At 45.1% G+C, this 26553-nt stretch overlaps 2 protein-coding genes across 2 annotated transcripts in view; both read right to left on the bottom strand.

Annotated features, from left to right (window-relative positions):
- The window catches only part of LOC116978720 (E3 ubiquitin-protein ligase TRIM39-like), a 40708-nt gene extending 25803 nt beyond the window's left edge, over positions 1-14905 (bottom strand). The window contains exon 1 of the mRNA XM_033030042.1: positions 14223-14905. Coding sequence (XP_032885933.1) covers positions 14223-14699 — 477 coding nt within the window. The 5' untranslated portion in view covers positions 14700-14905. The remainder of the gene's footprint in view (positions 1-14222) is intronic.
- A 3676-nt stretch (positions 14906-18581) lies between these two features.
- Positions 18582-26553, bottom strand: part of LOC116978719 (zinc-binding protein A33-like) — a 30471-nt gene continuing 22499 nt past the window's right edge. Inside the window, exons 5-7 of the mRNA XM_033030041.1 lie at positions 23991-24013; positions 21501-21616; positions 18582-19601 (exon numbers count right to left, since the gene is read on the bottom strand). Of these exons, the coding sequence (XP_032885932.1) occupies positions 19069-19601; positions 21501-21616; positions 23991-24013 (672 nt within the window). The 3' untranslated portion in view covers positions 18582-19068. The remainder of the gene's footprint in view (positions 19602-21500; positions 21617-23990; positions 24014-26553) is intronic.

Raw genomic sequence — 26553 nt, 5'->3', positions numbered from 1 at the left:
TTTTACTTCGGAGTCACGCGAGTGACTACGTGAAGAACCCGCTCAGTGCGCAGGCGCGGCATTACGCCAGCAGTGCAACAGCGGCAGCAGCGGAAGTCAAACAGCTCCCGCTGCAATTTCAAAGACGGACCGTCAGGTAAGTGAACAGAAGTCGGCTTTCCTTACCGAAGAAGAGCCGGCTGTCTTCTCTTGCAGAATGTCCACACTCAAGACAAGACTTTCGAAGAAATCTGCCCCCCGTCCAACTCCGCAAGAGGAGAAGGGGGGGCAGCAACAGGCGGTAGGAGCGCTATCCGGGCGCTCCGCTATCCCCGACACCGAGCCGAGTCCAGCTCCGCTAACGCCTGAACAGCGGGCTGGAGGCAAAGCCAAACGGAAGAGCAACCGGCCGGTGGCATCCGACTCGTCGGACGGGGACGTCTCTCCACCCAGGAGGGGGAGGGACAGCCATCTGAGCCGCATGGAGCGGCTCTTGGAGCAGGTGCTCCAGCAAGGTGCACCCCAGGAAGGGAGCTCTTGCAGAGGGAGGTCAGGCACTCCCTCTACAGTGCCTCCTGCACTGTCCATTGCATCCTCCTTTCCAGAGGATAGCTTTGGGGACCAGGACTGGGCTGGTCCAGAACAAGGGGTTATGGCTGAAGATTTCGGGAGTATGCAGGGGGTGCAGGAGCAGGAACAGCTGCTTGGTGTAGTGGGCCGCTACGTGTCAAAACCCCGTGCAGGGGAACCGTTAGAGGCCAAACTAGCGGCAAGTATCAATCACCTTTCCAACAGAGCTCTGCAGGAGCAGGTGATTAATGAAGCTTTAGATACCTATACGGCGCCGGAGAACTGTGCTAAAAGTACCAGCGGTGAACAGCCAAATCTGGGGACACATTGGGGCAACCATCCGGCACCACGAGCTAAAGCTGCAGCGGATACTCCGACTATTGACAGCAGGCATCACTTTGTTTGCTCGTTCTATAAACAACACCGAGATGACCACCAATCAACAGGATACACTCGCGTTGTTGTGTAACACGCAGTTTGAAATTAATAATCTGCGGAAAGAAATCATCAAACCTGCCATCAATCCTCGATTTGCCGGGCTGTGTAAAACACCAGCCGATGAGCCAGACAGGCTGCTCTTCGGGAAAGACCTACCTAAACGCATGAAGGACATGGCAAGGCCTCATGAAGGCAGGGTATAAAACGAGCAAACTGAAAACACACACCACCAAGTGGCAGCACCCCGCCGCATCCACCAGTAAACATCCGCCATTCAACACTGGTGAAAGCTCGGGGTCCGCTTACTTTCACCGTAAGTCTTTTTTAGACCAGGGCCCAGAGCGGACCCCATGGAAAATGCGCCAACCCCCAACAAACACGCCACATCAGACACCTCGCAAGCCTCGTCCGACCAAAGGGAATCAGAGGAAATACCCGTAACCATGGAGGTAGGTGGGTCTGGTTCCTATCAACTTTTGTGAGGTGGAGGCTTAATACTAACAGGAGGTAGATTGCACCAGTTTAAAGCAGCATGGGAGTCTATCACGAGTGATCAGTATATACTCAATGGCATTAGTGGATACAAAATACAGTTTATATCAGGTAACTTGCCACCAGTTCAGCATTTACCCCAAAGGGTATTCTCCCTCTCAGTAAAAGAGAGACGAGAAGGACAAGTTGAACTGATGAGACTATTTACAAAGGGTATCATTGAAAAAGCAAAACATGAACCCTTGGAATTTGAAAAAGGGTATTTCTCCCTCCGTCAAAGAGAACGTGAGGGACAAGCTGAACTGGTGAGACTTATCACAAAGGGGGTCATCGAAAAGACCAAACATGAACCTTTGGAATTTGTATCGAATATATTCACTAAAACCAAAAAAGATGGTGGCTGTCGCATCATCATTGACTTAACATCACTAAACAAATTTGTTAAGTATATACATTTCAAAATGGAGACATATATTATTGCCAAACAACTGAATTCCAAAGGACACTTCATGGCAGGCATTTATCTTAAAGATGATTACTATCTAGTACCCATATACAAGGATCATCGCAGATACCTAAAATTTATCTGGATGGTACAAAGCATTGCCCTATGGGCTAACTTCAGCCCCAAGATTTTTCACCAAAATATTGAACCCAGCCATGGCAATACTAAGAAAACAAAAACATATTGTCATGGCATATCTGGATGATATTCTGATAGTAGGGAAAATGATGGAATTGGCTGTGGCAGCAGTATCAGCTACAAAACAGCTCCTCGAAACTCTGGGGTTCGTCCTACATCCAGATAAATCTAAGTTGAAGCCATCCACTATCATGGACTACCTGGGCTTCACAATTAACTCAGTCCAGATAACTGTTACCTTGCCAAAGGCAAAAATGGTTGAATTAGCACAATCATGCAACAATTTAATGGTCAACGAGCGACCAACTATTCGACAAGTAGCAAGAGTAATTGGGGAAATGGTAGCAGCATTTCCGGCTACACAATTCGGACCTTTGCACTATCAAAAAATTTACTGAGAGCAAAGGTACAGGCAATAAAACGACATACAGGTCACTATGATCGTGTCATGAACTTACCCACTGAAGCAATATCAGAGCTACAGTGGTGGGCAGAAAACGTTTGGCATAGTTTCAGCCCTATCTTTATCACTAACCCTACTTTAGTTACTCAAACAGATGCCAGTGCTCAAGGCTGGGGAGCGACTAACTCCATATCCAGCACAGGTGGTAGATGGACTAACCTAGAGTCATCATTACTACTTACACTGGGCATTAACTATCTAGAGATGTTGGGCGCCTTTTATGGTTTAAAAGCATATGTATCTAATATGCAGCACTTGCATGTTCGGTTACAAATTGATAAATACTACGGTGATGGCTTATATTAACCATATGGGTGGCATAAAATCATTATCATGCGACAAATTGGTCAACATGATTTGACAATGGTGTGTCGAAAGACATATTTGGCTATCAGCTACTTACCTACCAGGTAAGCTAAACACCCATGCCATGAGAAAATTAAACGCCTGGGTTGCAAGTTTGAACAGACCTTACCTGGAACTGGGATTGTCCAAACAAACCATCACCATGTCGGCATCCCTTCGAACATCCACCAAGAGGCAGTACTTAACCAGCATCAAAAAAGGGAGAAGTACTGCCAGGAAACAGGGATAACATACGCAACAGCTACAGCCACCAACATACTGGAGTTCCTGGCCTATCTACACCACGATGTAGGGATCAGCTACAGTGCCATCAACACAGCACAGAGTGCTCTTTCTGCTTATCTCAAACCAGCGCCAGGACAACAGGCGATGGGATCCCATCCACTGGTGGTAAAACTGATGAAGGGCATTTACAATATCAAGCCCTAAGCCCAGGTATACCCATATTTGGGATATCAGTGTGGTCCTGACATATCTCAGGGAATGACCACCAGCCAGATCCCCCGGCCTCGAGCAAGCTACACTAAAGACACTCATGTTGATGGCACTTGTATCCGCTCAGAGGGTCCAGTCACTACACCTATTGCGACTGGACAACATGGTCACAGCTCCAGACCAGATCTGTCGTTATCCAGCGAATGATCAAACAGAGCAGACCAGGAACACCTAATCCAGTCGTGGCTTACCCACCAGAACCACGGTTATGTGCCATGACCCACCTACTATCCTACATAGACACAACCAAAATATTCGAGGGAGATGAAAAGCCTTGTGGGTCAGTCACAAAAACCTTATGGTCGGGTGACGAGCCAAACCATTGCGAGATGGCTCAAGCAGGTGCTAGAAATTGCTGGGATAAACACTAACATGTACAAATTTTATTCCACCAGGACAGCATCCATGTCGACGGCTAAAGAATGGACATGCCTATAGACCACATCCTGACTACAGCAGGATGGTGGGGGGGGGGGGGAAAGACCGTTCAGAAATTTTATAATAAGCCGTTGGCAAAACCTGGTTTATTTGCAGTAAAGATTTACGAACTGCAAATATTTAATTTAAGCCCAGGGGAGCAACTTAATTCTTTGTTGTTATTGTTTAAAAAATACCATTGTGTTTTTCTACAAATAGACTCATTGGTTGATTACGATAACACCTCCTCCCTCAAGAACTTCGGCAGTGAGTGAAATGAAACTGTTACACGGTTTGAAATCACAGAGCTTTGAAATCTTCACGTAGTCACTCACGTGACTCCAAAGTAAAATAGTAAGATTAAACGAGAACTTACCAGTTTGAAGTTTGATCTGTATTTTATGAGGAGTTACGATGAGGGATTACGTGCCCTCCGCTCCCACCCTCATTATATGGATCAAACTAATAAATTGATGTCTCCTTATCTTTACTATGTTTACTTCAAATAACTGTGTCTATCTGTGATTCCACACCGCTGCTTGGAAGTATGCCGTGCCTGCGCACTGAGCGGGTTCTTCACGTAATCCCTCATCGTAACTCCTCATAAAATACAGATCAAACTTCAAACTGGTAAGTTCTCGTTTAATCTTACTATTTTGTAGTAAATGCCTACTATGTTCTGTGTGCTGAAGCAAAGCAAGAATTTCATTGTCCTATACAGGGACACATGACAATAAACTAACTTGAACTTGAACTTCTTCTCCATCTGAAAAGAGGAACTGTTTATTCTTGAATAATGACCCTGTTTTTAGATTTCCCCCAAAAGGGAAATCATCTTCTCAACACCTGTCTTGCAAATCCCCTTCATAACCTTCCATGTTTCATCAAGGTCACATCTCATTCATCGAAGCAGCAATGAATACTGAACAAACCTGCTCAACCATTACTCATAGGGAAAACACGTCATTAGAGCAATCAAACAAATATACATTATTCTGGGCTGCCTTCAATGCAAGTTATCTTCTCCTTAAAGGGCCTGTTTCCCTGCTGTATCTCTCAACTCAACTAAACTGCAGATGTTAGAATCTTGAGTAAAACACTGCTGGAGGAACTCTCAACTCAACTAAACTGCAGATGTTAGAATCTTGAGTAAAACACTGCTGGAGGAACTCCGCTGGTCAGGCAGCATCTGGGGAAAGAACTAACAGATGGATTTTCAGGTTGGATCTGAAGAAGGGTTCAGAATGTTGTCTCGATTAGAGGGTATTACCTATAAGGAGCGGTTGTTTTCTCCAGAATGCCGGCGGGTGAAGGGAGACCCCATAGATGTTTATTAAATTATCAAAGGTATTAACCATATAACCATATAACAATTACAGCACGGAAACAGGCCATCTCGACCCTTCTAGTCCGTGCCGAACACGTATTCTCCCCTAGTCCTATATACCTGCGCTCAGACCATAACCCTCCATTCCTTTCCCGTCCATATAACAATCCAATTTATTTTTAAATGATAAAAACGAACCTGCCTCCACCACCTTCACTGGAAGCTCATTCCACACAGCCACCACTCTCTGAGTAAAGAAGTTCCCCCTCATGTTACCCCTAAACTTCTGTCCCTTAATTCTCAAGTCATGTCCCCTTGTTTGAATCTTCCCTACTCTCAGTGGGAAAAGCTTATCCACGTCAACTCTGTCTATCCCTCTCATCATTTTAAAGACCTCTATCAAGTCCCCCCTTAACCTTCTACGCTCCAAAGAATAAAGCCCTAACTTGTTCAACCTTTCTCTGTAACTTAGTTGCTGAAACCCAGGCAACATTCTAGTAAATCTCCTCTGTACTCTCTCTATTTTGTTGACATCCTTCCTATAATTAGGCGACCAAAATTGTACCCCATACTCCAGAATTGGCCTCACCAATGCCTTGTACAATTTTAACATTACATCCCAACTTCTATACTCAATGCTCTGATTTATAAAGGCCAGCACACCAAAAGCTTTCTTTACCACCCTATCTACATGAGATTCCACTTTCAGGGAACTGTGCACAGTTATTCCCAGATCCCTCTGTTCACCTGTATTCTTCAATTCCCTACCATTTACCATGTACGTCCTATTTTGATTTGTCCTGCCAAGATGTAACACCTCACACTTATCAGCATTAAACTCCATCTGCCATCTTTCAGACCACTCTTCCAACTGGCATAAATCTCTCTGTAGACTTTGAAAATCTACTTCATTATCCACAACCCCACCTATTTTAGTATCATCTGCATACTTACTAATCCAAATTACCACACCATCATCCAGATCATTGATGTACATGACAAACAACAGTGGACCCAACACAGATAGGGTGGACAATCAGGTACAACCTTTTCATCACAAAAGGTAGGAAATGTCAAAGACTAGAGGCATAACTTTTAGGTGCAAGATTAAAGGGGATGTGCAAGGCAGATATGAAAGTGGCTTTTATGAGATTTTGCTGAGTAATGCTGAGAAACTATATTCTGCACTCTGGTATCTTTCACTTTGCTCTGGATTTTCCTCGTGTTTGGATTGTTTCGATTATTTTATAGTATATCTGATTTGATTAGATAAGCACGCAAACAAAAGCTTCTCACCGTACCTTGGTCCGTGTGTCAATAATAAACCTAAACCAGCGAGGATTAGTTATACAGCGTCATGGTCAGCACAGATATTGTGGGTCAAAATACTTGTTCCTGTGCTCTATTTTTCTATGTTCTATGAAACTGTGAGCTGAAGGGTCAGTTCTTGCCCTGTACTTTTCTATATTCTATAATATTGTGGGCAGAAGGGCCTGCTCTTCTGCCGAGTCTTTCTATGTCCAACGACACTGGGGGCTGAAAGATCTGCACCTGTGCTGTACTTTCCTGTAAAAAGGCACAAAGTGCTGGAGTCACTCAGCGTATCAGGCAGCATCTCTGCAGAACATGGATAGGAAACCGAATCAGCAACATCGTAGATTAGCTTTGGGGAGGTGCATGTGAACCTCTCTCTCACTTGGAAAGTCTGTTTGGGTCCCTGGAAGGAGGTGACCTTTCTATATTCTTTGACAGGGTTGTAGGGCCTATTTATGTGCTATATTTTTCTACATGTTATATAACAGAAATATACAGCACAGGAACAGTCCGTTTTGCCCGCAGTGTCAAAGAATTGACACTGCGGGCAAAACGGACTGTTCCTGTGCTGTATATTTCTGTTATATAACACTGTGGGTCAAAGGGCCTGTTTCTGTACTATAGACAATAGACAATAGCAGGGCACGAAATTAACGGTTGCCCGGGTGCCATTGACCACTCAAAGCGCCGCCGGGCAACCTAAACACCGAGTAATTTTGCCCGGCTTGGCAACAAGATACTGGTTTGTACCGAAGATAGACACAAAAACTGGAGTAACTCCGCGGGTCAGGCAGCATCTGTGGAGACAAGGAACGCGACATTTTGTGTCGGCGGTGACGGCTGTATTGCGTGGGAAAGATACTAGGTGCGGGGTGATGAAGGGTCGCAGCGAATGACGGCCCCCGAACAGCGACAGCGGCTCATCTCCTCCTCCTCCCGCTCTCCGCCCGGCCTGATAAGGGCCGCTGCTTGCAAACCCGCTGACGGCGCACTTTCAAAACAAACCCTCCCGCAAGCCGAGGCCGGGAGGAGGGAGGGAGGGGGCCTCGGCGTGCGGGAGGGTTTGTATTGAAAGCGGTTATGCCGTTAGCGGGTTTGCAAGCAGCGTCCGCTATCAGGGTGGAGGAGGAGGAGGGAGCCGCTGTCGCGGCGGCTGCTGCCTCTGCTGTGCGGGACCCGTCTTTCGCTGAGCCACTTCTTTTTTTTTTTTTTAAATTTTAAATTTATTTATTAGAAGTAGACATATTATAAAATGTAGTTACATATTATAGTAAAAAAACTTTTCATATACATCAGTCATACATTATTAAAATTTTCCATTATCAATTACTTCTGCTTCTAGTGTTTTTATTTTTTATAGAAAGAGGGAAAAAGAAAGGGTAGAAAGTTACAAATAAAAAAGAAAGCAAAAAAAAAAACACAACAGAAAAACAAGGGAGGTGGAATGGGTTACCTGTAATACATCAATGGAGATAGGTTCGTAGGTTATAAAGTATAGTTTTTCATCTATTCCTGAGTTCAAGTTTCAGCTAGGTCCTCGTGCTGTGCCAATCTATCCCTTCAGATAGTTAATGAATGGAGCCCAAATTTTATGGAAAATATCTTGTTTGTCCATTAAGACAAGTCTAATTCTTTCTAAGTATAGGGTCTCCGACATTTCCGTAATCCACATTTTAATTGTGGGGGTTGTAGGGCCTTTCCAAAATTTTAATATTAATTTTTTTCCGGTTATTATACTGTAATTGAGGAAATTTCTTTGGTTTGTTGTGAGTGTTAAGCTTTGTTCTGATATTCCAAGTATTATTAATTTTGTGTCTGGGTCCAGTTTTGTATTAATAACTTCTGAAGTTATTTCAAAAATATCAGTCCAGAAATGTTTAAGTTTTATACAGTTTGCAAACGTATGTGTTAAATTAGCCTCTGAATGTAGACATTTATCACAAATAGGAGAGATTTGTGGGAAGATTCTATTTAGTTTTATTTTAGAGAAGTGTAGTCTATGTAAGACCTTGAATTGTATTAAAGTGTGTCTGGCATTTAATGAACATTGATGTATTTGTTGTAAACTTTCGTCCCACATATCTTTCGTGATAAGATGACCTATTTCATTTTCCCATTTGTATCTATATGGTTCGGTCGGTGGTACCTCGTTATTTAGTAGGGTGTTATAAATATAAGCTATTAGTTTTTCAGTATTAGGATGCTTGTTCAGACATTCATCAAGAATTTCTGATTCCCTATTCCTGTAGACTTGTGTAATAGATTTAACATAATCTCTAATTTGTAGATATCTGAAGAAATTATTTGAGTGCAGTCCATAATTCTGTTGTAACTCTTGAAATGAAAGAAAAGTACCTTTCCCATAAAGATGTCCTATATTTTTGATTCCATAATTTTTCCATTGTGTGAAACCTTTGTCCATAAAGGATGATTTGAATAAAGGATTATTTACAATGGGAAGGCAGAGTGGTATATTATTCAATTTTAAATCTTTTTTTATTTTTATAGCATTAATTCTCCCAAGCATAGAAATGGGGAGTGTTTTCCAGTATTGAATATTCTTATGTAGTTTATTCAGTAAGGGTGGGAAATTTAGTTTAAATAAAGAGGTATATGTCTTAGTTACATAGATTCCTAAGTATTTAAATTTATCTTTAACTATTTTAAAAGGGGATTGTTGTATTGTATGTAAATTGAATTTTGTTATTGGCATGATTTCGCTTTTATTCCAATTGATTCTATATCCCGAAAACTGACCAAATTGAGTTATTAGATTTAATAGGTTTGGAATACTAGTTTCTAATTTTGAAATATATATTAGTATATCATCTGCATATAAGGAGATTTTATTCCTTGTGTCTCTAGTATTGTATCCAAATATTCCTGGATGGTTTCTAACGCTTTCTGCTAGGGGTTCGATTGCAAGAGCAAATAATAGTGGGGATAGTGAGCATCCTTGTCTACAGCCTCTAGAGAGATTAAATTTAGTTGATAACATTTTGTTTGTTAATATTCTAGCTGTTGGATTAGAATATAACAATTTAACCCATGTACAGTACTTCTCTCCTAGTTGAAATTTTTCCATCACCGAAAATAAATATGGCCATTCTACCTGGTCAAATGCTTTTTCAGCATCTAACGAGATAATTGCTAGCTCTGCGTTAGGGATTCTATTGGAGTATATAATATTAAATAATCTTCTCAGATTATAAAATGAATACCGTTTGGGGATAAACCCTGTTTGGTCGGGGTGTATTAATTTGCTGATCACTAAACTCAATCTATTAGATAGAATCTTAGTTAATATTTTCTGATCAGTATTTAAGAGGGCTATAGCTCTGTATGAACCTGGGTCTTCAAGATCCTTGTCCGTTTTTGGTATGTATGATTGTAGATTCATTTAGAGTTTCTGGGAGTTTCTGTTGAGTATAAGCGTATTTGTACATTGTCTGTAGGCGTGGGGAAAGCAAATCATAATTTTTTTTATAAAATTCCGAATTTAGACCATCGGGTCCTGCCGACTTTCCGTTTTTTAAGGACTTTATTGATTCTTCAATGTCTTTTATCGTAATTTCAGCCCCTAGCAAATCTCTCTCTTTCTGATCTAGACCCGCAAACTTACAATTCTGTAAAAATGTTTCCATTCCCGTTGATTGTTCTGTTATTTTAGATGAATACAATTTTTGGTAGTATTGTAGAAATCTATCATTAATATCTTTAGGCAGTGTTAATGTTTCTCCCTTATCTGTTCTAATTTTGTATATTGTTTTTTCCCCGTCCAATTTGCGAAGTTGACGCGCTAATAGTTTTTGTGGTTTGTCACCAAATTCAAAATTTAATTGTTTTGTATGTTGATAAAGTTTTATAACTTGGTCTGAATAAATCTTGTTTAATTTATATTTCAATACTGCAATTTTATTGTGTTTTATCGTGGATGGTGCTGCTGCATTTTCTGTGTCTAATTGCTTTATTTCCATTTCCAGTTTCTGTTGTTTGGCCCTATTCTCTTTATTAAAAAATGATTGGGAAGAAATTAATGCTCCTCGTACAAATGCTTTAAATGTTTCCCAAAGAAGGGAGGCAGAGATTTCAGGGCTATCGTTAGCCTCAAAAAACATTTTAATCTGTTTTACTAGATATTCATTACATGACTTATCTTTTAAGATTTGGGGATTAAATCTCCATTGTGACTGTGTCACTGCCATTCCGTTTACTTTGATCATAAATGTTAATGGGGCGTGGTCTGCGCCACTTCTGAAGCAGCTGCACCATCGATCCGATAGCTATCGGATCTTTGAGCTGCACCGCTCGAACCCGCACTTTGCAGTTGGCTGGCGGAGGAGGGAGGCGGTGGCGAGGAAATCCCAATGGCCAAGGCAGCGGGGCGATGTTGTCTGAGGAGCGCTGACTCTCCTTCCTCCATACCTCGCCCCCCCCCCCTCTCTCTCTCTCTCTCTCTCTCTCTAGTACGCCCCCTCCATCCCCCCCCTTACCCTGGGACCCCTCCTCTACATCCAGCACTGATCCCCATTCCCGCCTCTATTCAGTCCTCATTGACATCCCCTGTGCTCCACTCCCCATCCCTCCCCAATCTATTCATCCTGCGCTGATCACCCTATCCACCTCGCATTGATTCTCCTGCCCCCCCCCATCCATCCTGCACTGGTTCCCCAATTCAACCTGTACTTGCCCCTTTCCCATCCATCCTGCACTTCTCCTCCATCCATCCTGTACTGATCCCCCATCCATCCTGTACTAATCCACGCATTCATCCCGTACAGACCCACCCTCCATTTACCCTGCACCTTCCCCTCATTCATCCAGCACAGACCCTCCGATCCACACTGTACTGACCCCCCCCCCCCCCCATTCATCCTGCGCTGATCTCCCCCCCCATCCATCCTGTACTGATCCTCCCATTCAAGAATGGGGGGAGCAGTCTGAAGAAGGGTCTCGACCCGAAACGTTGCCTATTTCCTTCGTTCCATAGATGCTGCCTCACCCGCTAAGTTTCTCCAGCACTTTTGTCTACCCCATCCATCCCGTACTGAACCCCTCCATTCAACATCACTGACATCCCCCGTGCTCTCCCCTCACAATTTTACCTACTACAACCAACACGTACTAATTCACCTGCCTCAATCCATCCATTCTGCACCGAATGCCTTATAACCCCCCCCCCCCCCCCCCCCCCCGCCATCTATCCACCCCGCACTGATTCACACACACACCCTCCATGACCCTAATGTCCTGGAAATGTCTTCAGAGCGAACATTGACTATGTTTGTCGGAATGCAATCGGAATGTGTTTTAATTCCCAATGTTATTATTTGTTTTAATCCATAAAGATGGATTAATTAAATTGTGAAGACGTGAAACATTAAAACCGCAGTGTTCGATTGTCACTGCTACCGTTGACACGTTATTACAGAATTCATTTTAACGCCAAATCAATGCTCTTAATATGGAATATCAGTACTGCAGTTATTTAATGAGCAACATTCACAACTATACGTATGCATATATGTTACCATGTTCCAGGATTTATTGACACAGGTTGATCATACGCTGAATAATCCAACCACATTTTTGTTTGGAAGTGGAAAGAACTAATAGGAATTGCATTAATTGCAATGTGTAAAAAGAGTTGAGATACTGTCTTATAATTTTGCTGCATGTCATTGTGGGATATATCATGTCTTGATTGGTGAATGTTTAGTTTGTGACTTTATTTGAAGCAGAAATAATATGTGAATGCTTCATTGAGTATAATTCCGACTGGTAACTACGCACTTCGTCCGAGCACATTGTCGCACGCGTCATGCAAGCCACCTTAAATGACCACCTAAACTGTCATTTGGCAACCTAAAAAGCTGCCAAGGTTGCCCGGCTGGCAACAGGGAAAAAAAGTTAAGCGAGAGCCCTGCTATAGGCCATTTGGCCCTTTGAGCCAGCACCGCCATTCAATGTGATCATGGCTGGTCATTCACAATCAGTACCCTGTTCCTGCCTTCTCCCCATATCCCCTGACTTCACTATCTTTAAGAGCCTTATCTACCTCTCTCTTGAAAGTATCCAGAGAACCGGCCTCCGCCACCCTCTGAGGCAGAGAATTCCACAGACTCACCACTCTCTGTGAGAAAAAGTGTTTCCTCGTCTCCATTCTAAATGGCTTATTCCTTATTCTTAAACTGTGGCCCCTGGTTCTGGACCCCCCCAACATCGGGATCATGTTTCCTTCCTCTAGCGTGTCCAAACCCTTAATAATCTTATATGTTTCAATAAGATCCCCTCTCATCCGTCTAAACTCCAGAGTGTACAAGCCCAGTGACTCCATTCTCTCAGCATAAGACAGTCCGGCCATCCTGGGATTTAACCTTGTCAACCTACGCTGCACTCCCTCAATAGCAAGAATGTCTTTCCTCACTTTAGGGGACCAAAACTGCACACAATACTCCAGGTGTGGTCTCACTGGGGCCCTGTACAACTGCATCTGTATTGATTACTGCTCTGTATTTTATGACACGGTGGGCCGAAGGACCTGTTCCTGTGCTGTATTTATTAGAGAAGATAGACACAAAATGCTGGAGTAACTCAGGCGACTCAGGCAGCATCTCTTGAGAGAAGGAATGGTTGACATTTTGGGTCGAGACGACCCATTTTCCCTAACGATACTGCCTGTCTCGCTGAGTTACTCCAGCATTTTGTGTCTATCTTCAGTTTAAACCAGCATCTGCACTCTACTTTTGTAAATTCTATGATACTGTAGGCCGAAGGGCCTGTTCCTGTGCTGCACTTTTCTATAGTCTATGACACAGTGGGCCGAAGGGCCTGTTCCTGTGCTGTACTTTTCTATAGTCTATGACACAGTGGGCCGAAGGGCCTGTTCCTGTGCTGTACTTTTCTATATTCTATGACACTGTGGGCCGAAGGGCCTGTTCCTGTGCTGTACTTTTCTATATTCTATGACACTGTGGGCCGAAGGGCCTGTTCCTGTACTGTACTTTATTTTATAGAAGATCGACACAAAATGCTGGAGTAACTCAGCGGGACAGGGAGCATCTCTGGAGAGAAGGAATGGTTCACATTTCAGGTCAAGACGACCCAAAACATCACCCATTCCTTCTCTCTAGCGACACTGCCTGTCCCACTGAGTTACTCCACCATTTTATATCTATCTTTGGATAAAACCAGCATCTGCAGTTCCTTACTACACTGTACCTTTCCGTGTTCTATGATACTTTGGGCAGCAGGGCCTGTTTCTGTGCTGCACTCTTCTATATTCTCTGAAAGTGGGCCGAAGGGCCTGTTCCTGTGCTGTACTATTCTACATTCTATGACTGTGAGCTGAAGGGCATGTTCTTGTGCTGTACTATTCTACAGTCTCTAACAGTGTGGGCCGAATGGCCTGTTCCTGTGCTGTAATGTTTTATGTTCTATGAAACTGTGGGCCGAAGGGTTCTGTGCTGTACTTTTTTACATTCTGTGACAGTGTGGGCCGAAGGGCCTGTTACTGTCCTGTACTTTTCTACATTCTGTGACACTGTGGGTCGAAGGGCCTGTTCCTGTCCTGTACTTTTCTACATGCTATGCCACTGTGGGCCGTAGGGTTTGTTCCTGTACTGTACTATTCTTTGTTCTGCATGCTGGGTGAGGACTGGGTGGACAGAGAGGTCTGTTTCCCGCTGTACAAATTTACTGTGAGCGCGGGTTCCTACCTTATAGAGTTCAGCGGCCTCGCCAATCGGGCTGGTGGAGTGGCCCTGGTGATCGCGGGACGTGGCACACACCACACAGATAGGCCTCCGATCATCGCTGCAGTAAACCTTCAGCCTCTCGTCGTGCTCCTGGCAGCGGAGCTCCGTCTGAACCACCGCCTTGTCCAGCCTCAGCTTCATTACATTCTCCACGATGTTGGACACGAACCGGTTGGGTCTGAGCGTCTTCTCGGGCAGCAGCGCCCGGCACTGCGGGCAAGTGGTTGTCCCTCGCTCCGACTGCCAGTGCCGGACGATGCAGGTCCGGCAGTAATTGTGGCCGCAGTCTATCGTTACAGGATCGACAAAGAAATCCAAGCAGATGGGGCAAAGCGCCTCATCTTTCATCGACTGTAGCACGTCTATGCTCGCCATTGCTGTCGCGGGCGGTGAAGTTTCACTTTCGCTCGGATGGAAAAGCGGCGATTTCCGGTACATTTCTTTGCACAAATCTGCAGATTGTAAAGATAGACACAACAATGCTGGAGTAACTCAGCGGGTCAGGCAGCCAATGCCTCTTCTCCCGAGATGTTACCCGGCCCGCTGATTTACTCCAGCATTTGGTGGGGAGAGGGACAGGGCAGTGTTTACCAAAGATCTTATAGCGGAGCAAGATAGGCTACTCCTGCGAAATGCAATGGACTGACGTGTAGTACGCTATGGAGGGGATCATGGGCATTTTTCCACGCCCATTTTAGTAACCTGAGCCTACCTGACCCGACCCAACTCGCAGTGTAATCAATGTTGTGGGGCAACAGTTTGTGTGGGTTAGATTCATAAATCTGTCAGTTCATACTTCTTGTCAACAATAATGTTGATTCTGGTAATTGTCTTTTTTAATGTTTTTAAATCATTTCTTTTTAAATGGTTGACAAGCAGTGTTTGAGTTGATTTTGTAGTAACCGGAACCGACCCGACTCGCAGGGTGATTGACGTTGCGGGGGAACTTTTTGTGCGTGATATATGGTTAGATTCATAATTCTGTTAGTTCATAATTCTGTTAATTCTTGTTAAAGAATAAAATGTTTATAAACACACGTACATGAAAATTATATAAATGTATATAATCATATAACACACACAATTATATTTCTTCTGATCCAATAATGAACTTTATTTCAGACTAGACAAGGGACATTAAATAAGAAACATTGTAAATAAGAAACATTGTAAACCTCCCTGCAACTTCACACACACTAGGCCTTATTCCCCCCCCCCCCCCCCCCCCCCCCCCGGCACTCCCTCGCCTGCCCCCTCACTACAATGTCTCCCCCCCTCCTATGCCCCTCTCCCCCGTCTTGTCATCTCCTTCATTCCTGGGCGTTCGAGTTGCTGAACCAGGCCGTGATGTAACTGGTCAATATGCTCTCTGCTGTACACTTGTAGAAGCTCAAGAGTATTTGTCGATATAGCGATTCTCCTCAATTTGAAATAAAAAATCCCCTAAGGGAAAAAAATAAAACACTCAGAATGTAGTGTGGGTGGTTGCTGGAGTCTGGGCAAGTTTGGGAGAATGAAATGAGATTACTGTAAATGAAAAGCTTGAGTGGAATACTAAGTGCTGGAAGAACTCAGAGGAAATAGACAGGTGATGTTTTGGGTCGGGATCTTTATTCCGACTTACTGTTGCGGGGGGTAAACTGAAAATAGAGAGAGGTGGGGCAGGCCAAAGCCTGGCAAGTGATGGGTGGATGCAGATGAGGTGGGGGGGGGGGGGGGGGGGGGGGTAGATTGACAGATGGGTGGACAAAGGCAATAGATGAAAAGTAGACAAAATGGTGTCCGGGAAAATTAGTGAAATGTGAATCCAGAGAGAGGGATATTGATGGAAGGGGACAGGGGAAGAAGTGGGTCAGGAAGTAATGGATGCAAATTGGCAGTGGGGTCACTGGAAATTGGGGGTGGGGGGGTGGTGGTGGGGGGAGGTTACTTAAAACTGGATAATTTAATGTTCATATTGTTGGGTTTTAAGCTGTCAAAATGGAATGTGAGGGGCTGCTCCTCCAGTTTGCAAATTCCCCCACCCTGGCAATGGAGGAGGCCCGAGACTGAAAGGTTGCATCATGGCTTGGTTCGGAAACTTGAGCGCACTGGAGCGGAAAAGACTACAAAAAGTGGTCAACACTGCCCAGTCCATCATCGGCTCTGACCTCCCGACCATCGAGGGGATCTATCACAGTCGCTGCATCAAAAAGGCTGGCAGTATCATCAATGACCCACACCATCCTGGCCACACACAGGTAGAAGGTACAGGAGCCTGAAGACTGCAATGACCAGGTTCAGGAACAGCCTCTTCCCCACAGCCATCAGGCTATTAAACTCGGCTCGGACAAAATTCTGAACATTGATAGCCCATGATCTGTTTATTTGCACTTTTTCAGTTTCATTATTCACGTGTGTATATATTTATGCAATGGTATATGGACACACTGATATGTTCTGTATTCGTGCCTACTATGTTCTGATGTGCTAAAGGAAAGCAAGTATTTCATTGTCCTATCAGGGACACATGGCAATAAAACTCTCTCTCTCTCTCTCTCTTCAGGCCAGTCTGAAGGGTCTCGATCAGAAACGTCGCTATTTCTTTCTTCCAGAGATGTGGGCTGACCCACTGAGTTACTTCAGCTTTTAGTGTCTATCCTGGAACATACTACCAGGGATGGTGGTGGAGGCAGCAGCAATAATAAAACATAGAAATATAGGAAATAGGTGCAGGAGGAGGCCATTCGGCCTTTCGAGCCAGCACCGACATTCAATATGTTCATGGCTGATCATCCAGAATAGTACCATGTTCCTGCATTCTCCCTATATCCCTTGATTCCGTTAGCCCTATGGCTATATCTAACTATCTCTTGAATACTTTCTGTGAATTGCTCCCCACTGCCTTTTGTGGCAGAGAATTCCACAGATTCACAACTCTCTAGGTGAAAAATCTTTTCCTCATCTCAGTCCTAAATGGCCTACCCCTTATTCTTAAACTGTGACCACTGGTTCTGGACTCCCCCAACATCGGGAACATTTTTCCTGCGTCTAGTGTGTCCAATCCCTTAATCATTTTATATATTTCTATAAGATGCCCTCTCATCCTAAATTCCAGTGAATATAGTAGTACTTAAGAGAGTTTTAGAATGGCACATGGATATGCAGGGAATGGAGGGATATGGATCATGTGTAGGTAGTGGTGATGAGCTTATTTTGGGATAATGTTCAGCACAGACATTGTGGGTGAAAGGTCCTCCTCCCGTGCTGTTCTATTGGATGTTCTTGGGGTAGACACCGTAGCTTTATGCCCCTGTCCCACTTAGGAAACCTGAACGGAAACCTCTGGAGACTTTGGGCCCCACCCAAGGTTTCCGTGCGGTTCCCGGAGGTTTTTGTCAGTCTCCCTACCTGCTTCCACTACCTGCAACCTACGGCAACCACCTGCAACCGCACGGAAACCTTGGGTGGGGTGCAAGGTCTCCAGAGGTTTCGTTCAGGTTTCCAAAGTGGGACAGGGGCATGAAGGTGACAGGAGAGAAGTTTAAAGGAGATTTATGTGGCAAGTTGTAGATTTCGGTTTAGCTTTATTACTGTCACATGTACTGAAGTACAGTGAAAAGCTTTGTTTTCATGCTATCCATTCAAAGTCGGATAATACTACACATAAACACAACCCATACAAACTCAGCTACAATAGGTGGAGTGAAGGAAAAGATACAGAGTGCAGACTACAGTTTTCAACATTGAAGCACAACAGTTTCAAAGACAAAGTCCAATGTCTGCAATGGGGGAGAGCAGAATCAGACTGTACTCTAGCTTATGGAAAGATCATTGAGAAGCCTAATACCAGATGGGAAGGAGCTGTTCCTGAGTGTTGTGTAGCGGAATAGAGTTGTCAGAATATATTTGTTTACACAAGAGAGCAGTAGGTGCCTGGAGCGCACTGTCAGGGGAAGCGAGGGAACAAATACAACAGCAACACTTAGGACACATTTCAAAAGGCACATAAACAGTTAGAGATTTGAGGAGATATAGACGAGGTGAAGGAAGATGTACAGTTTAGATCCTCATCGGCACAGACACGGTGAACGGAAGGGCCTGTTGTTGGTTTACACTGAAGGTAGACACAAAATGCTGGAGTAACTCAGCGGGACAGGCAGCATCTCTGGATAGAAGGAATGGGTGACATTTCGGATCGAGACCCTTCTCGAGACTTTCAAGCCCGGTTGCTGTGTTGTATTGTTCCAGCTTCTACGAATGGCTGAGCCGTGTCAGACTGGAGGTTTCAGAATTGTAGCCATCAGGGGGATGTGGATGGATACAGAAGGCCACATCATGTCATTTGGTGCAAACTTTATTTAACTTCATAAAAACCATTTAACAACTCATCCTCGCAACCCGCCTTAACAACTCATCCCCCTCAAAACAACAAAGTGGGAATATTTGTGTTCACAGCAATATCAAACTGGACCTTGGATCCACACGCTTGTTAACCCCCCCTCACCCGGTGAATGCTTTTAAAGCCGTTATCACCGTACAATACTATGTACAGGTGGAGTTGGAGGGGAATCTATCTGCAAGCACCACACAGCACCCAACATGCTTATTCTACACCGTGAGGCAGTGGGCACCACACTGAGCCCAACATGCTTATTACACACCGTGAGGCAGTGGATCTACCACCTGCGCCACTCTGCCGCCCTCATTACCTTTAATGCTTCAAACCAAGGGGCAAGAGTTAACCGGAAAAGCCTTGGGATTTATCCATCCCAGGTTAGAGTTGTTCCTTGGGAACAGCCCTGCGGGGACCCTCCCAGGGTCAGTGTCAGAAGGCCAGTCTGAGTGGACTGCTACTGCCTTCCTTCTTGTTGTGAGGGTTGAAGAGAGGGAAGAGTGTGTGGGTGAACTTGTGGTGCAGGGTGTAGAGGTGGCACAGGCTGTCGGCATCGTAGAACGACAGGTGCCCCTCCTCGTAGTCCAGGTAGACGCGGACGGTTTGCGGCTTGTGTCGGAGGGGGAGGCTCCGGGGCCCCGGCCCTCCCAGGTTGACCAGGTTGCCGTTGACCATCTCCAGTACCCAGTAGCCGTCCTGCGGCACCAGCGGCCCGGTGATCAGCCGGTCGGCCAGCTCGCTGGCCACCCCCAGCAAGCAGGCCTGGTTGCCCCCCAGCTCCACGTCCCAGTAATGTCGCCCCGACTTGAAGCCGCTGCCTGCCAGCACGCACAGCCAGTGGTTGAAGCGCTGGGGTGAGAGCGAGCACTCACGCCGCTTCTCACCGTCCACCACACTGCGCAGGTCCTCGGACAGGAGCAGCCGAGGGTGAGCTGTCCTGGCGTCCAGCTTCACGGACTCCCGGGCTGAAAGGCATGAAACAGTCGGTCAGTGGAGATTGTTCCTCACTGTGGAACTCACACAGTTGGCTTCATGGAAGGAAGCAGAGGGCCATGGTGGAAGGTTGCTTTTCGGGCTGGAGGCCCGTGACTAGTGGTGTGCCTCAGGGTTCTGTTCCGGGGTCATTGCTGTCTTGTCATCTCTATCAATAATGTTGATAAGAATGTGCAAGGCATGATTAGCAAGTGAAGATAGACACAAAAAGCTGGAGTAACTCAGCGGGACCGGCAGCATCTCTGGAGAGAAGGATGCTCGATGATCGAGAAGGATGAAGAAGGATCTCGACCCAAAACATCACCCATTCCTTCTCTCCATAGACGCTGCCTGAGTTACTCCAGCTTTTTGTGTCTGTCTTCGGTGTAAACCAGCATCTGCAGTTCCTTCCTGCACATGATTAGCAAGTGTGCAGATGACACAAAAGTGGACAGTATTGTAGATAGTGAAGCTGGTTGTCACAAATTGCAGCAGGATCTTGATCGGGTGGGCTGAGGAATGGTTGCTGGAATTTAATGTGGAGAAATGTGAGGTATTGCATTTTGGGAAGTCTAACATAGGCAGGACCTACACAGTAGGCGGGGATCTGGGAAGTGCTGCAGAACAGAGGGATTTAGGAGTACAGGTACATAGGTCTTTGAAAGTGGCATCATAGGAAGTTAGGGTGGTCAAAACGGCTTTTGGAACATTGGCCTTCATCAGTCAGAGTAGTTAGTATAGAAGATGAGAGGACATGTTACAGTTGTATAAGACATTGGTGAGGCCACATTTAGAGTTCCGTGTTCTGTTTCAGTCACCATGTTACAGGAAAGATGTTGTCAAGCTGGAGAGGGTGCTCAGATGATTTACAAGGATGTTGCCACGGGTCGAGGGCCTTAGCTATAGGGAGATGTCAAGCAGGCTAGGACTTTATTCCTTGGATCGCAGGGGCATGAGGGGTGATCTTATGGAGGTGCACAAGCTCATGAGGGGAATAGATCGGGTAAATGCAATCTTTGCCATTAGGCGAATCAAGAACCAGACGACATAGGTTTAAGGTGGGGGAGGGGGAAAGACATCATGAGGGATAACTCTTTTCTTTTACACAAAGGGTGGTGGGTATATGGAACAAGCTGCCGGAGGACGTACTTGAAGCAGGTACTATCAGAATGTTTAAAAGTAATTTGGACAAATACAAGGCTAGGATAGGCTTACAGGGCTATGGGCCAAGCGAGGGCAAGTGGGACTAGAGTGGATGGGGCATGTTGGTCAGTGTGGGCAAATTAGGCCAAAGGGCCCGTTCCTGTGCTGTACTGTTTTAAGTTCTGTGATCAATGATCTATGACCTGAAATATGAACACTCTGTTTCTCTGTGTAAATGCTGCTTGGCCTGCTGATTATTTCCATCATTCACTGTTGTATATTTTGTAAGCCAGGACAAAGCTTGGTTGGTTCCCCATCCACATTGGACTTTACTGGATTTAGCTTGCACTAAATATTATTCACGTTTTTCTCTTTATAATGTGTCTGTACACTGTGGATGGCTTGATTGTAATCACATATTGTCTTTCCGTTGACTGGTTAACACGCAAAAACAGCTTTTCATTGTGCCTCGGTACACTTGACAATAAACTAAACTCAAACTCCCTTCATCATCAGTACAAAGTTGCTACAGTGGTCAAGTTTCTGGAGTGGGATTTGCAACCTTCGAAGAGGCACGTGTGGTACCACTGAATCATAGCGCAGTATAGCCCCCATGTCATGGATGTACGAGCAACACATCCCGAACCCTCAGTCTCCCTGCACCCCCCTCCCCCCCCCACCCCACCCCACCCACCTCTCACCACCCCCTTTCCCTCCACCCCAACTCTCCAAAAAGCAGGACCACATACCTGGAACAAGTGCTTTCAGCTCATCCCAGATTCTAACGTAACGGAAAGGTGTGATGATGGAGTCAGTGTGGAGGTCGGTGGGAAAGTCCGTTGGCGCGATGTATTCCTGTTTGCATCTGAAACATTGGATTGGAAGCTTGTGCACGTGAAGGGAGCTTTGTAAAGGCACAGATACCCACATTTCCCCAAACCCTTCTGCAATCTGAGCCCTGGAACCAGCAGTGGGCCATCTCCCTCTATGACTTCTCTCTCTCTCTATGTAGCTTCAGGCAGCCTTGGGTTGCTTACTGTGCCCATTGAAAGTGAAACAAGAAAGGCTTTGAAATGCACCCTGCAGCCAACAATGTTATTGATATTGTCAGCCTGCAGTCATTTCCCAGTTCCCCATGGAAGTCAAGCAGCCAAATTATTTACAGTGAGATCCCACCGTGTGTGAAAATGGTGATGGCAAAGGAATAAATATTGACCAAAACTGTGCCTTTCGATCTTACACATGAATAGACACAGCAATGTTTAAATGAGCCATCAAGTGGAGTCACACTCAGAGTATTGAGTATAGAAGTTGGGAGGTCATGTTGCAGTTATACAAGATGTCGGTGAGGTCACATTAAGAGTAATGTGTTCAGTTTTGGACACCAAGTTGTTGGAAGGATGTTGTCAAGCCTGAAAAGTGTGCAGAGAAGTTTTACCAGGATGTTGCCAGGGGCCTCAGGGGCAGAGGTTGAGCAGGCTAGGACTCTATTCCTTGGAGTGCAGGAGTATGAGGGGTGATCTTATAGAGGTGTAGATCAGGTAAAGGCACAGTCTCTTGCCCAGAGTAGGGGAATTCGAGAACCAGAGGATATAGATTTAAGGTGAGTAGGGAAAGATTTAATAGGAAACCGAGGGGTTACACAAAGGGTGGTTCTATCTCAACGTGTAAGAAACACAGATGGATAGGATAGGTTTGGAGGGATATGGGCCAAATGCAAGCAGGTGGGACTAGTGTAAATGAGAAGTTGGTGGGTGTGGGCAGGTTGGGCTGAAGGGCCTGTTTCAATACTGTATGAATCTATGACTTTACGACACAAGAGACTGCAGCTGCTGGAATCCAGTGCATCTCCCACCCTTCTCCACCCCAGATCCCACATTCCAAACCTGCCCCATTCCCTTCAAACCACCATTCCTCCACGTGGTTTTATATTTTGTGTCCCAGCTCATCAGATTCCACCAGCAACACCTTTTAATCTTCTCCACTTGTCGCCTCCAGTATCAGTTACAATCTCTACCCTCTCTCTCTCATCCTTACCCACCTAGATCCACCTGTCACCAGCTTCTCCCCTACCCTTCACCCTCATCTCTCCCTACTTGCCTTCTCCACTCTACTCCATTCGGGCCCCAACCCAAAACATCTTGTGTCCATCTCCTTCCACAGATGCTGCCTGACCCACCAAGTTCCTGCACCACTTTATTTGTTGCTAATCCAGTGGAGTGCCTGGTATTCTGTGCTCATATTTCTATGAACTCAAACTTGAAGCACCAAATGTTAAACAAAGCAGAGAACTATTAACCAGTGATGACTTTATGTAGAAACAAGGAACTGCAGATGCTGGTGTACAGAAAAGTACACAATGTGCTGGAGTAACTCAGCAGGTCAGGCAGTATCTCTGGAAAACATGGATCGAAAACATGAAGGGTTGAGACTCTTCTTCCAGCATTTTTTATTCTCTGGACCTTTACCGTGTCTCCCAAGAATGGGAAAAATAGCGACAATTCCCCTACCTGTAGCCCAACGCATCACCGGTTCCTCGCTCCCCTCCATTGAATCTGTCCAAAGCAAGCGTTGTCTGCAGAGGGCGCTCAGCATCGCCAAGGACTGCTCTCACCCCAACCACGGACTGTTCACCCTCCCACCATCCGGGAGGCGCTACAGGTCTCTCCGTTGCCGGACCAGCAGGTCCAGGAACAGCTTCTTCCCTGCGGCTGTCACACTACTCAACAATGTACCTCGGTGACTGCCAATCACCCCCCCCCCCCCGGACACTCCTCCCACAGGAAAAACACTATGTCTGTATACATGTAAATAGCTTTATTTATTGAAATCATATTCTATGTCACTCTTCCAGGGAGATGCTAACTGCATTTCGTTGTCTCTGTACTGTACACTGACAATGACAATTAAAGTTGAATCTGAATCTGATCTTTCCAGCTGTTTTTGTTTATAATTCTCTGGATCTTTATATTTCCGACTGCTCTTTAGATGACTTTACATGTGCTCCAGAGCCATGGTTCATGGAAAGTGAGCAGAAACGGCCGGGAGCCTGCGCACTAAGTCCGCTTCCCTACAAGTGTCTGCCCAACAGGAACTGGGACTGGGACCTGCGATGGGACCAACTCACTCAGGGGAGAGTGAAGCAAAGAACTCCTGGGTCTCTCAGGGCTGTGAACTCCCTGCAAGCTGCCAACGGTGAACTAATCAGCCACGTACAGAAAACTGTTGCAGTCACGTACCTGTCCAACAACTGCTTGATGTCCTAAAAAGTAAAAAAAAATTTAAAAGGTTTAAATTCTCATGATCTGATCAGTACATTCAAATTAAATGAAGGACGGCACATTCAATTAAGGGCAGCACAATGGCGCAGTGGTAGATTTTCTGCCTTACAGGACCAGAGACTGGTTTCAATCCTGACTATGGGTGCTGTCTATATGTTGGTTGCAATGGATGTCCCATTACTATGGGTGCAGTTTATATGTTCTCCCTGTGACCATGTGGTTCTTCTCCGAGTGCTCCGGTTTCCTCCCACATCTCAAGGATGTGCAGGTTGGTAGGTTAATTGGCTTCTGTAAATTGTCCCGAGTGGGTAGGAAAGAACTAGTTTATGTGTGAATGTTGGTTGACATAGACTCAGTGGGTGGAAAGGCCCGTTTCCACACTGCATCTCTAAACTAAAATAAAACAAATTGAGTGTTTTACGACACAAATAAAAAAACATGTGGTGGGATTCTTCTTCCGAGGGATGATAGAAACAAAAATGGAGAAAGATTGTTGAGTTGAGTGATGGGAAGGTGAGGAAAGAGGGGGGAAATGAATAGTGAGTCATGACTCATGTGCAGAGAAGCTGTCAAAGTGTACCTCAGAATGATCAGGGAATTTAGATCAGGGAAGACAAATATCACATCTGTAAATAAGAATAGCTGCTCCTTCAAAAAAACATAATAGATTAATGGGTGTTGCACTCAATCTTGCAAGTTAAACATCACAATATGTAATTAGCTATTAGCCAATATAGGAGCATGATTCTTTTACACTGGCATAGACCAACTATCCCGTTAGTCTTTTAACTTCACCCTCACCTTAGGTAGGGTGAATTGTGTGCTTAGAATAAAGGGGAAGTCATTTAAGACTGAGGTGAGAAAAAACGTTTTCACCAAGAGAGTTGTGAATTTATGGAATTCCCTGCCACAGAGGGCAGTGGAGGCCAAGTCACCGGATGGATTTAAGAGAGAGTTAGATAGAGCTCTAGGGGCTAGTGGAGTCAAGGGATATGGGGAGAAGGCAGGCACGGGTTATTGATTGGGGCCGATTAGCCATGATCACAATGAATGGCGGTGCTGGCTTGGGGCCGAATGGTCTCCTCCTGCATCTATTTTCTATGTCTATAACTCCACAATTCCTTGGGTTATTTCCGTCTTATTGAAAGGGAACCTCCAGAAGTTAGGCACAGTCCGATTCACCTCTACTGCTCTGTGAACAGTGGACTTTGTCTGTGGAATCGATGACTAAATCCTGTGCCCTGTATCTTCCCTTTTTGCTCTACCTATTGTACTTGAGTTTGACTTGATTGTATATATCTGATCTGTGAGTCCAGGAACACATGATCCTAAACCAATGTTTAGTTTCGTTTAGAGATATAGCATGGAAAGTTGTCGCCAACCAACAATCAACCATACACTTCTTCTCTGCTACACACTGGTGACAATTTCAGAAATCAATTAACCTACAAACCTGCACATCTTTTGAATGTGAAAGGAAACCGGAGCAAACCCACGCGGTCACAGGGAGAACATAATAACCCTGTACAGACAGCACCCATAGTCAGAATCGAACCTGGGTCTCTATAAGGTGCTGTAAGGTAGCAACTCAGCAACTCAACCACTCCACCACCATGCTGTCCAATGTGATGGGCTGAAGTCATGTGTAGACAAGACTGGACATGGAAGGTAGATCCCTTCCCAGTCCAACAAGGTAGGATATAATTCACAGAAATATAGGAGCAGGAATAGGACATTTGATCTTTCAAAACTGTCCCCATCATTCAATATGATCATGGGGGGATGGCTGACTTTCCCTGTTTCAATATTTGCCCCACATCCGCTGATCCTACTAACAGAGAAAATATAGAAATCCTCAATGAACAAATGTAATGATTTTGTTGCAACTGCATCCTGCGGTAGAAAACTCGACAGACTCATCTGCCTCATCTCAGTCTTAAACATATCACACCGTATCTTTACACTGGCCTCTGGATTATAGAAATACCCTTCCTGTATCTAACCTTTCCAATCCTGATAGAATTAGAGTCATAGAGTGATACAGTGTGGAAACAAGCTGTTCGGCCCAACTTGCCCAAACCGGCCAACATGCCCCAGCTACAATACTCCCACCTGCCTGTGTTTGGTCCATAATCCTCCAAACCTGTCCTATCCATACACCTGTCTAACTGTTTCTTAAACATAGGCATAGTCCCAGCCTCAGCTACCTCCCCCAGCCGCTTGTTCCATACACCCACCACCCTTTGTGTGAAAAGGTTACCCCTCAGATCCTATTAAATCTTTTCCCCTTCACCTTAAACCTATGTCTTCTGGTCCTTGATTCACCTACTCTGGGCAAGAGATCCTGAATATACACTCTGTGCATGTGTATGGTACATCTGTGAATTCTGCAGGTTTCTGCGAGTTCCACTCTCATTCTTCTAAACTATCATGAAATTAAGCCTTCATTCATCAGTCCTGCCATGTCAGGGATCAGGAAAGCTTCGCTGAACTCCCCCCATAGCAAGAACACCCTTCCTTA

This window comes from Amblyraja radiata, chromosome 11 (assembly GCF_010909765.2).
Source record: "Amblyraja radiata isolate CabotCenter1 chromosome 11, sAmbRad1.1.pri, whole genome shotgun sequence".
NCBI lineage: Eukaryota > Metazoa > Chordata > Chondrichthyes > Rajiformes > Rajidae > Amblyraja > Amblyraja radiata.
The sequence above is the reverse complement of the archived record's forward strand: the minus strand, read 5'-3'. Positions and strand labels throughout refer to the sequence as shown.